The 12,140-nt window shown below is 45.7% G+C and overlaps 1 protein-coding gene across 1 annotated transcript; it reads right to left on the reverse strand.

Annotated features, from left to right (window-relative positions):
* Window positions 1-4,860: 4,860 nt before the first annotated feature.
* Window positions 4,861-5,820, reverse strand: LOC129325956 (olfactory receptor 51H1-like). The gene has a single exon (XM_054973972.1). It carries the CDS (start codon window positions 5,818-5,820, stop codon window positions 4,861-4,863), a length of 960 nt encoding a protein of 319 aa, XP_054829947.1.
* Window positions 5,821-12,140: the final 6,320 nt, after the last annotated feature.

A 12,140-nucleotide genomic window follows, 5' to 3' on the forward strand; every position in this document is an offset into this window, starting at 1 on the left:
TTCCCCAAAGAGGTCACATGCCAGGAGGCCTCGCCCACCTGACTCGGCCATTTTGGGCCCGTTTCAGCCTGGATTGGGGCCGAAACAGCCCGGATCGGACCTCTGGCGGGTGCTGGATCACTCTCCCACTCAGCAGTGGCCCAATCCTGACCATTTTGGGCTCCTTTTTGGCCATTTTCAGCCCCTTTTTGCCATTTTGGGCCCAATTTCGGCCCTGAATGGCTAGGATTGGGTCCAAAAAGGCCAGGATAGGTGATGTCAGGGGGTGTGGCATATGGAAATCAGTTATGTGAATGACACGTTCCCGGTGATGTCAAGGGACGTGGCATATACTAATGAGTTATGCTAAGGGGTTCCTCCAGCTCTTTTTCTACGAAATGACCCCTGTATGTAAGCAGGCATCAGAGGTGTCCTCTGCCATTGAAGTTTGCTTCAGTATGAATGAACCCACCTGTGTTAACAGATGTGCCTTCCTACTTTGATAAATCAATGAATACTAGCTTCTTTGTTCTGTAAGTCTTAAAAGAGAACTGTGCCATAGCTGTGGTTCTCCATTTTGGTAGAACAGCAGCTGCTTAAATAGCCTTGTAGTTTCTTTTAACTATTATTTTCCATGATGTACATGATTTTTTTTTTTGGTTCAAGTCCAGAAGAGTTTTGGGATGGGGATGCTGTTCCTTTTAAAACAATTGTGTGTGTCTGTATCCATGAAGCCTGGTCCATTAGGTCTAGCGGGGCAGTGCCCCACCAACCCATTGGACCCCAATGTATTTGAGCCTGTGGGCAGTGTTGGTGGGTGCCAAAGCCAAAATGGCTGCCAGAGGAGGCGGAGCCGAATGCAGTGCCCTCCTCCTTGCTTTGCAAAAGAATTGCATGGCATCTACTCTGGAAACACGATGCTCCCCTATTCAAAGTCCAGCCATTGGTCCGTCAAGGTTCGTATTGTCTGTGCTTCGGAATCATGCTCCAGCCATTGGGAATACAGCAGACCTGGAGAAGGCGGGTGGGTTTCAGGCAGGCAAACAGAGTCTTAAGTGGGAACTGCAGGCATGCAAATTCCTCCTTGCTAAGACAGAGGGCCCCTCTGTTGCCCCTTTAAGCCAGGCTCATCCAGGCTAAGATGCTAGATCATTGGGCCTTGTGGCCATCCTTATGACTCCCTTTAAAGAGGCCAGGTTTCCTGCTTTGGCAAAAGACCTCCTGCCCCATGCCAATGTTGCTGTCCATCTCCCAGCTGTGTGGTATGGAAAGAATTCCAAGGGGAATGGGAAATCAATTGACATCATGCCAACACCTTCCAGGTAATATCACTTTTGACATCACCTGAAAGTGAGGCCGTTGTGTTGGGTGATTCTCAAGCTTTCACCAAAAACTCAGAATTTGGGGTGAACGCTAGTGCGTCACTCTCAGACAATGATGTCTCATCCAGGTCACAATAGAAGTGATGTCAAGGTGTCAGCTGTTCGAATAGAAGCATGCCCGAGCACTGGAGGGTGCTATTTTTCTCTTTACATCAAAAGCAGACTGTGCATTTGTGAGATACCTCTCTTTGATGTGGACGCTTTTGAGTTCTCTTTCTGTGTCCTTTGTTCTCTCTGTCCTGCTGATCTTGCAAGAAGATGGTTCTGCAGAGCTCTGCTGAGCAAGCTTGCAAGAGGTACACTTATACTCCCACTTTGGAAGGCAAGTGCAGGGTTTTCAGTGGGAAGGCATTTTTTGGGAGGTTAATCATTATAAGAGTAGGGAAATGAATACAGCTAGAGCTTTGTTTTTTATATATATACTGGGGTCCAATGAAGCTCTCCTGTGGGCTGCTTTTTGATGGCCATTAGAGAGAACTTAGTGTGGCTGTGCAGAGAGGGATCTGCTTTGTGGGGCTCCGTAAAATCGCTTCCCATCCCCCTTTGCACAATCTGCTGGAAGCCCACTGATGCCTTCTCATTCACATCTCCCAAAGCCCTGCATTAATCCTGCTGTATCCTCTGGAAAGCAACCAGCTGTTCCAGGATAAATGGGCACAAATACAGCTGGCAGCTCTCTTGTGCTGGTTCCAGAAATTCACCACTTGTGGAGCAACCGGAAAGGTCTGAAAAGGGAGGAACACAAGAGGGCCGCAGCACGAAAGCCACTGTGGTGCGGTGGTTCTAGTAGTGGGCGAGGATCTAGGAGAATCCCTGCTCTGCCATTGAACCTTGCTGGCCAGTCTTGGACCAGTCACACACTCTCAGCCTATCCTACCTCACAGGGGTGTTTGGAGGATAAAATGGAGGAGGATATTGCAAGGCACTTGGGGTCTCCACTGGGGAGAATGGCGGGGTATAACAAAGCAATATGCATAAATAAGTGGTTCATTGTGTGATTTTTGAAATAATTGTGGTTGATTTCTTGGGGAAGAAATTAGCAAATTTCACACACAGAAAATTTCACATACTCATACGTAGATAAAGGTCGTTCCCTGTGCAAGAACCCAGTCATTACTGACCCATGGGGGGACATCGCATCATGACATTTTCATGGCAGACTTTTTACGAGATTGCTTGCCACTGCCTTCCCCAGTCATCTACACTTTACCCCCAGGAAACTGGGTACTCATTTTACCGACCTTGGAAGGCTGAGTCAACCTTGAGCCAGCTACCTGAACCCAGCTTCCACCAGGATCGAACTCAGGTTGTGAGCAGAGCTTGGGCTGCAGTACTGCAGCCGCTCTGTGCTATGGGGCTCTTATACTCATACATATGGATACACATTTTCACCTGTACCAGTGCTGGTTTGTGGTGGTGTTGTGTGGCAGTTGTGAAAGCCTGGCTTCTGTAATCTGCTGTCGTGGTCCTGCCAGCCACACAACCCATAAATATTTGGATGTAGGTGCATGACCTGCTAGCAAGCAGACCCTGCCCCCCTCCAAAGATCATCAATTTACTTTGGGAGTAATTGGGTCGTGCACTGGAAGCCAGGTGAAGTGCTTATACTGTCCTAGACTCCAACTGCACACAGATGTCTGCTCCCACTGTAAGCGTGCAAGCTGTGCCAACTGACGATAAGAGATGTGCGCAAACCTCTGTTATGTATTTCTTTTATTTTTAATTATTAATGAATTAATTTAAAACTAATCTCTTTTCTCCTAATCAAGGTCACTCTAAGCGGTTTACATCAAATTGAAAAACGAATCAAATGCAAATATGTTGGGATTTGCAAGTGTTATCCCTTCTGTCATGAAATGGTTAAGCTGAAATTTCTGTAGCCTAAGGATAGCAAGTTTTATCCTAGGGCCAATTAGACGCAGAGTGTACTTTTCCTGCCAAAGAAGGGGAGGTTTTATTCCAAAGGAGGTGACCCTAAGACTGACTATTGGCTGACCGGTATATTGGGAATACTTCACGCTATCCTGCACATATGCAGAGCAGGAGAGATAAAGAGAGAACAAAGAAGCAAGATGGAGTTTAGTTAGGCTGTTGTGGTTTTTCTTTTCCATATAACCCTCTCCTTTTACTTTAAAAGTAAATTTTTCTTAGAAGCTTAACACACGTGTATCTGTGCTGCATTATCCTGCTGTGTTTTATTCACTCTGCTAATAATATCCAACAAAATGCCCATCAACAAAAATACAAATGAAAGGAGTGCCAATCTCTCCAAGCGTTTGGGAACAGCCCCGACGGTGATTTGTTTTCATGTGGGGGGGGGGCATCCAGTTAGGCTTCCCAGTTGCCCACAGGTGGCAGATAATCTCCCAGGAGTTTGCCCCATTGCCTGCCAATTGCAGGTGATTGGCAGGAGATGGCAACCCCTGCCCTCGGTGATTGCCTGCCACCAGCAGGCAACCCGGAAAAAGCATGCACTGGGCACGCTCCCAACAGGAAGCACCGATGTCACTTCCCAAAGTGCCATGATCACAGTGGCCGTGGTCATACTCCTGCATGCCCCAAATGGGCTGAATTTGTACCGCACAAAATGCCGAAGCATCCCCGTAGCCAGCGAGATGATTTCACTTCCAGGAATCAACTCCAGATAAGTGCTGGACCTCCCCTCCTCCCACCAGGAAAGTAAAGGGACTTGGGAATCCCACGTCCAGTCCTTATGTCCAACGCCTGAGTGGAGCAAGTGGGGTACATTGGAAGTTGGAGCTGGAGTTGAGGGGGTCTTTCCTTTTCTGGGGACCAGTAGCGCATGGTTGGGGTAGAACTTGAAGCACCCTCATAGGGTAGGGGTTGCCACTGGCTGCCTTACACTCAGGCATTGGCGGACTTAATCAAACGGCCCCTTGGCAAAGTTAGTGTTATTTATTTAGAAATGCTGGGACTGCCTTTTGTCACAGAGACTTAATGTAACACAGACAAAAATAAGTCCATTCACAGAGGACAAACTAACCTCTGACCCCCGGTGTATGGAGGAAGCCTTGGCTTCTATGCCTCATTTGTTCATCCTACAGGACATTGTTGGCCACAGTTCAGAACAAAATGCTGGACTAAATGGATCATCGGTCTGATCCAACAGGGCTCTTTGTGTGTTCTAGTGTTTTTATGATTCAGAATCCAAGCAAGCTCGTTAAGGTCTATGCAAAGGTACACATTTTTTATTATTCCAAACAAAACAACAATAGTTTGCATCACATGAAATGTTTTTAAGTCTTTAGAGTGAAAAAAGAAAATTAAAATCCATGCATTTTTCCTTAACTAAGATTCTTTTAGAGAATTTAAGTTTCCCTAAGCATATTTTTAATATGAGCTTTACACTTTTTAAAAAGTACTTGGCTAGTGCTGCATCAGATTAAGATAATTTATTACACTAATTGCTTTTTAACACTTTCTGTCGCATCGAAACCTATTTAACCCTTTAACAAATCTTTATTTTGTTAAAAAAAAATCAACTCCTGCTTTTCTTTTGCTGGAACATTTTGTGTATCCTTTGCCAAATCTGTTGGGTTTTCACACTGTACACAATGGGATTAAGAACGGGTGGCACTGCAATGTAGATGTTGGCCATCATCATGTGCACAATGGGGGACAGGTGTCTTCCGAACCGGTGAACTGCAGTGACACCAATCATTGGAACGTAAAAAATCAAGATGGCACAGATATGCGAGACGCAGGTGTTCAGAGTCTTGAAACGTTCCTCATGCGAGGCGATGCTCAAAACGGTCTTCAGGATCAAGAAGTACGAGATGAGAATGATCACGACGTCCAAACCTAATGTACAAATGACTATAATCAACCCATATAACATATTGACTGTTATGTCTGCACAGGCTAACTTCATTGTATCAGGGTGGAGACAATAGGACTGAGAAAGGACATTGGACCTACAGAAGGGCAGCCGTTTAATAAGGAAGGGGACTGGTAAGCAGATGGAGAAACTTCTGCCCAAGACAGCTAGTCCAATTTTTCCAATCACTGTATTTGGGAGAAGTAAAGTGTATCTTAGAGGTTTTTGTATGGCAATGACACGATCAAAGGCCATTGCCACAAGGATTCCGGACTCTATCGATTGAAATAAATGGATGAAAAACATCTGAGTTATGCAGCCATTGAATGAGATTTCTCTGGAGTCAAACCAATAAACACCCAACATCGTTGGCATGGTGGACAAGGAGAGGCCCAGATCTGAGCAGGCGAGGATGGAGAGGAAGATGTACATGGGCTCATGGAGGCTTTGCTCTGTCTTGATGACAAAGAGAATCACAAGGTTTCCAAGCAGAGTTAGGACGTAGAGCAGAAACAGAGGGAAGGCCATCCAAGAATTGTACTCCCGCATGCCAGGAATGCCAACTAGGAGAAAGGTTTGGTGGTTCGCAGTGCTGACGTTGAAGCTGTTGGCTGACCTCATCCTCCAAAGGACTACTGGCACAGAGGTACTGTGGAATTTTAAGGATCGTGTGAACATGGGATACGTTTATTTATTTAACCATTTAGATCCTACCTTTCCACATGGTTCAAGGCAGTTTACAATAATGGTTAAAAAAAATTCCAAATTTAACCCAACAGACCCCGAATCCCTTTCTCCCTCCCTGTAAAACAGATCCACAGTCATCTCCAACAGACATAAAAGGTACAAATGTCATTCCTCCCTGGCTAATGGCTCTTAAGGTGATTAATAATGTGTAGATTTGTCCTGCTCTCTCCTTCTCATCTTATCCAACACTATCCAAATGAGACTGCACCCTCGCTTTAAAAGTCCGGTTCTGACATTCCCCTAATTTCCTCCTTTACAAGTCTGAGGATCAACTTGTGCAACTTATCATTTCCCAAGCCAGAGGGCTACAGGCAGAGAAAGAGTCTGAATGTTTTGCCGTACACTTAAAATACTAGAGATTCGGTCTCATGTGATGGCCACAAGTCCAAACTGTGAGAGGTGAAGCTTCTGTTTAATATCTTTCTTCATACATGAACTCTCTGGGTAGTCTAAGCCAAACCGTAATACTTCTGTGTTTGTTCCTCTTGCAATGAATACAGATGATTTCTGGATAGCACCCAGTTCTTTATTTCTTTAACTAAGTCAAGTGGATGAGGGAAAGCAAGCTGTAATTGTATCCAGGCAAAACAGAAGTGATACTGGTCAGTATACTCAGATCCTCGCTACAAGTGACATTTTACACGTGAAGGACACTTGATCATTTTCGCAAGTCTTTCTGGGAACTGAAGTCCCTCTCCCCCACCCCTTTTCCTTCTGTTCCTTCCCCTCTCTGTTAGAATGGCTGCCTGAAGAGGCGGAGAAAGCCTACGGCAACAGCAGCTTTTGCAAATCGTCTTGCTGCGGGGTGGGGGATGCTCTGAAGAAAGCTGACATGTTGGTGAAGTCCTAGGGTCTTTCCACTCTCTGTTAGAACTGTTAGAATCGCTGCCTGAAAAGTCAGAGAGCGCCTGTGGCAACAGCATCTTTTGCAAATCGTTCCTCCGGTCACAAGCCTGCTCTCAACGATCTTTGGGGGCGGGCAGCTGCAACTTCCTCAGCTTTCTCCAGAGCATTCCCCCCCCTCCCCAAGCAAGATGATAAGACTATAGGTGCTACTAGACTCTTGCTCTTTCCTGCTGCCACAGACAGACTAACATGGCTACCCGTTTTGTACTCTTCAGTTAGTACTCCAGCGCCAGAGTAGCACAAGAAGGAAATTTTATCAAGTAGAACTTTTAATAACTAAAACTTCCTTAAATATGCAGCACAATTTATTTATTTAAAATATTTTCATCCCGCTCCCTCACCAAAAAGTTTCCTGGTGTGGAAACATCCCCCAAATGAATATGTGGAAGAGAACATTGCTGAAAGATTCATGCTCTATCCTTATCACAGCATCCTGATTGATGAAGCGTTCTGTGTAATTCAGAACCTTCCATGCTTCTGTCCTGATACAAATCTGTAGAATCGAGCATGGTGTCTCCTCGATATCAGAAATGGCCCCCTTGCACTTACCTGACTTCGCTGCACAAACTGAACCTGGCTCCCTTTCCTGGACTCTGCTTGTGGTTTTTATTGTATTAGAGAACACTGCTGTGACTCTCCTTCAGGGAGCGAGGCAGCCCAAACCACTGAAAAGAAAAACCCCACTGAGAGGAGGTACCATAAATCCCAATCGTGGAGCCCTGCTGTTCTCTACAGAGACTTCTTCCAACTTAAGATGCCTTCCTCTAACTTAAGCAGTTCTTTCTGTGCTGCTTAAGTCGGAGGAAGCTGCTTAAGTTCGAGGAAGTCTCCTTAGATGGGAAGAGAAAGGCTTCAAACATGAACCAAAAGGAAGGAAGGAAGGTGGGGTATAAATATTTTAATAAATGAATCAGTAAATAAATAAACTTGCTTGAGTGGAGTGGTAGGATAGTGGTGAGAGGATCCACCCCGATACTTATTAGGGGATCTGTACGGACTCTGCATAAGAAAAGACTGGCACTCCACCCCTTAGGAGAAAGTGCTGACTCGATCTCTTCCATGAAGACAAATAAATGAGATGTCACCAGCAACTCTTTATTCAGAGGTCCAAAGTAGGCCCCTCTCTGTGCAGCCTCACTAAGTTCTGTCTACTAATTCCTACAATGGCTGTCAAGTAGCAAAGTTGGGACGTAGAGCAGAAACGGAGGGAAGGCCATCCAAAAATTGTACTCCTGCCTGCCAGGAACGTCAATTAGGACAAAGGCCATCATGACATCTTCTGGAAACGAACTAGAATCACAGAATCCTAGAGCTGGAAGGGGTCTTACAGACCATCTAGTCCAACCCCCAGCCCAATGCAGGAATTGCCTAAAGTATCCCCAACAAGTTTTTCCTAATGTCCAGCCAGCACTTTCCTTTCTGTAGTTTAAACCCAACGTTTGATTGCTATCCTCTGCTGCCAACAGGAACAACTCCCTCCCCTCTCCAAGTGACAGCCTTTTAAATACTTGAAGAGAGCTGCCATATCTCCCCTCAACCTCCTCTTCTCCAAATGAACATTCCCAGGTCCCTCAGTCTTTCTTTGTAGATGTTATAAACCTGGGCCTGTGTAGTGAGGCCTAGTGGCTCCAGGGAAGCCTGTACTAGAGTTACTGCAGGGCCTACATTTCCCAGGTCCCCTTTGGACCCTGAGATTGGTTAAGAGGGGATTTGGAGGGGAAAATTGCACCAATAGAGAAGTAGGAGGGTGGTGCCTGGGCGGAAAGTATAAAAGGCCTCTCCACAGTGGGCGGGGTTCACTCCTGGGAAGCAGAGCTGGAGAGAGGCTGCTGCAGACGGAGGGACCCTCGTCAGAAGGGTGAGTCAGATTGAAGCCAATCACCGGGGACAGCTAGGAACAGTCTAGTTAGATGCGTTAGGGTCGTTTATTTTGTTTGTTTACCTATCTTTACTGTTCTCTTAAGGCTGCAAAGTTTTGAAAACCAGGTGTTATTTGACTTCTTAAGTAAAATTGTTTATTATTTTCCCAGGGTCCTCATGCCTCATCAAGTAAAACTACTGGGAAAGAGTGGGGGGAAAGTAGTTGCTCTAGGTTCTTCTGAGGAAACTTGAGGCCTCCAGGTGGGGCCTAACCAACGCTGTATATAGTGGGATAACGAAGTCCTGTGATTTGGGTGTTACGCCTTTGGTAATACACCCCAAAATTGTGTGTGTCTTTTTTGCTCCAGCATCACACTGAGCGCTTATATTTAGCTTCCTTTCCACCCATATCCCAAGATCTGGGCCGATTCCAGACGACTAACCTGAAGGCGCTGCATGCCGCCATGTTCCAGATCGTGATGGGGAAAACACGAAATATCGCGTTTTCTCGCGCGAGTTTGGCGCGACATCGCACCAAACTCATGTGAGAAAACGCAATATTTCGCATTTTCCCCGTCGCGATCCGGAACATGGCGGCATGCAGCGCCTTCGGGTTAGTCGTCTGGAATCGGCCCTGGTTCACACACACTGCTACCCAGAAGTGTATCCCTCAGCCAGTATGCATGCTTTGCATCTTTCTTATCCAGGTGGAGAACCTGGCATTTATCCATGTTAAATTGCATCTTATTCAAATCTGCCTACTTTTCCAGTGTGTTCAGATCTCGTTGAATAGTTTGCTACTCCTCCCAGCTTGTTGTCCTCTGCAAATTCAATGAGTAATCCATTCACACTTGTCCAGATCATTTATAAAAATATTGAAAAGCACTGGACCCCGGACCAACTCCTGTGGCACTCCACTAAGCACCTCCCTCCAATCAGATGTGATGCCATTGGCAGGTACGCTTTGGGTGTGGTTCTTCAGTCCGTTCCCTATCCATCCCAGAATCTAGTCCACAGTCCACCCGTTTACCCATCAGAACATCACGAGGAACCTGGTCAAAAGGTTTACTGCAATGCAGATAAACTACCTCAACAGCATTCCCGCTATCCAGTAAGCCTGTCACTTCATCAGAGAAGGAGATGAGGTTGCTCTGGCAGGGCCTGTTGGGGACAAATCCATGTTGACTTCCCCATATCACCATGTTGTCAGTCAGATGCTTGCAGAATGACGCCTTTAATATCTTTTCCAATATCTTCCCTGGGACAGAGGTCAGGCTGATGGGCTTGTAGTTCCCAGGATCATCCTTTTTCCCTTTCTTGAAGATTGGGATGACGTTTGCCCTCCCACAGCCTTAAGGCACATCACCTGTCCTCCAAGAGGCCTGGAAGATGATTGACAAAGGATTTGCAAGCACTTTTTAAAGTTCTTTAATCACTCTCGGGTGCACCCCATCTGCCCCAAGGGATTTGTACCCATCCAGTACAGCAAGGTGCTTCTCCACAACTTCTCTGCCCATGGCAACCAGTAGCCCTAAAGTCACGCTTTGCCTACTACCATCTCTAGGTGGTCTTGTTCTCTCCTTCAGGGAGAAAACTGAGGCAAAGTAGGCATTGAGCCTTTTTTGCTTTCCACAGTTTAGGAAGGGAAGTGAGGGAAGTCCACAGGCTAAGTATCTCTGGTTATCACCCACCTCACTTCAGAAGTTGGGTACACAGAGGAAGACAGGTTTGTATGAGGAGTCAGATGTTTTATGACAGAAATCATGTAATCTAACCTAACTAAACCTTTCTGACTCTTTCCCCCCCCACACCAAGAATTTACACTTGAAAGATTCATGATGTAATTTAATGTCTGCCTTAACCTCCCCTCCCCGTAGAGATAGATCAAGATGGGTAGCTGTGTTAGCCTGTTTGCAGCAGTAGAAAAAAGCAAGTCTGGTAGCACCTACAAGCCAAACAAAATTGGTGGTATGGTATGAACTTTCACGAGGCACAGCTCATGAAAGTGATATCTGAAGAAATGAGGTATGACTCAAAAGCTTATAACTTATGACAAATTTTGTTAAGTCTTATACGCAGGGCTCATTTTGAGGGGGAACGCACAGGAATGCAGTTCCAACAGTTCCCCAAAGAGGTCACATGACAGGTGGCCCCGCCCACCTGACTCTTGGCCATTTTGGGCCTGTTTCGACCTGGATTGGGGCCAAAATGGCCCGGATCGGGTCTCTGACAGATGGTGGATCATTCTCCCACTTAGTGGCCCAATCCTGACCATTTTGGGCCCCTTTTCAGCCATTTTCAGCCCCTTTTTGCCATTTTGGGCCCAATTTTGGCCCTGAATGGCCATGATTGGGTCCAAAACAGCCAGGATAGGTGATGTCAGGGGGTGTGGCATATGCAAATCAGTTATACTAATGACACACTTCTGGTGATGGCAAGGGGTGTAGCATATGCTAATGAGTTATGCCAATGAGTTCATCCAGTTCTTTTTCTACGAAATGACCCCTGCTTATGGGTACTACTGGACTCTTGTTCTTTTTTCCCTCCTGTCTTTCCCATAAAAGGATCCTGTGGCAATCATCCCCAAAAGTCTCCCCTCCAGGGCTCTGAACCAAGCCTTGTGATTTGGGCCTCATGAAAATCTAGGCATTTGTCATCCAACCAGAACCCATGGAACTCTACTAGACAGGATGAAAGAGCCTCAGGGGAAAAGACTATTTTCCTCAGGCACGCAATCTGAGGCTCTGGATAAATGCATCAGTTTAGCCAGGCTTGCATTTGGATTTCTAGACAGGATATGAGGTCTCCTTACGAAAGAAAGCCTGTTTTATTGAGACAAACAGGTGTCCTTTTAGGGGTTGAAATACCAAAATTCTGGGGGACAGGAGCTCTGCAAGTTGAAAGGTCAACCTTACACCTTTGGTAGACCCTTTCGGTTGTGTTAACAGCTTCTCATGAAATCTGGTAAACTGAGGTAAACTGCCTGGAGAAAAGAGAACTGAATCTCCCCTCTGTGTTTATTTAACATTAACTACTAAAGTACTTAACTACTAAAGTATTTATTTTCATTGTGAAAGTTTGTGACATCTGGGGGTGAAGCTAAGAGCCAGTTTCAATCTATAAACTGAAGCATTCCACACAAGACATTTACCCTATTAAATACTTTATTTTATTTTAAATTAAAACTCATTTATTTTCATCTGTGTCGTGTCTGGGCAGGCAAAATCTCTGTGGGAAAGGGATTCATATGTACAGCATAAATAATTACAACAGAGTTCTAGCTGGGTCCCAAAGAAGAGACCTGTGGAGGTAACACACACTAGCAACACTTCAATTTTTACTTGTGTCAAGAGTTTACCTGATGATGGGGTGGTTGAGGCTTAAAAGAGGATAGGAGAGGCTAGCATGTGGGAATGGGTGTTTTAATA

Source organism: Eublepharis macularius, chromosome 3 (assembly GCF_028583425.1).
Source record: "Eublepharis macularius isolate TG4126 chromosome 3, MPM_Emac_v1.0, whole genome shotgun sequence".
Classification (NCBI taxonomy): domain Eukaryota; kingdom Metazoa; phylum Chordata; class Lepidosauria; order Squamata; family Eublepharidae; genus Eublepharis; species Eublepharis macularius.

Excerpts from the sequence above, each read along its gene's own strand:
- LOC129325956 (XM_054973972.1), bottom strand. The coding sequence starts at position 5,820 with ATGAGGTCAGCCAACAGCTTCAACGTCAGCACTGCGAACCACCAAACC.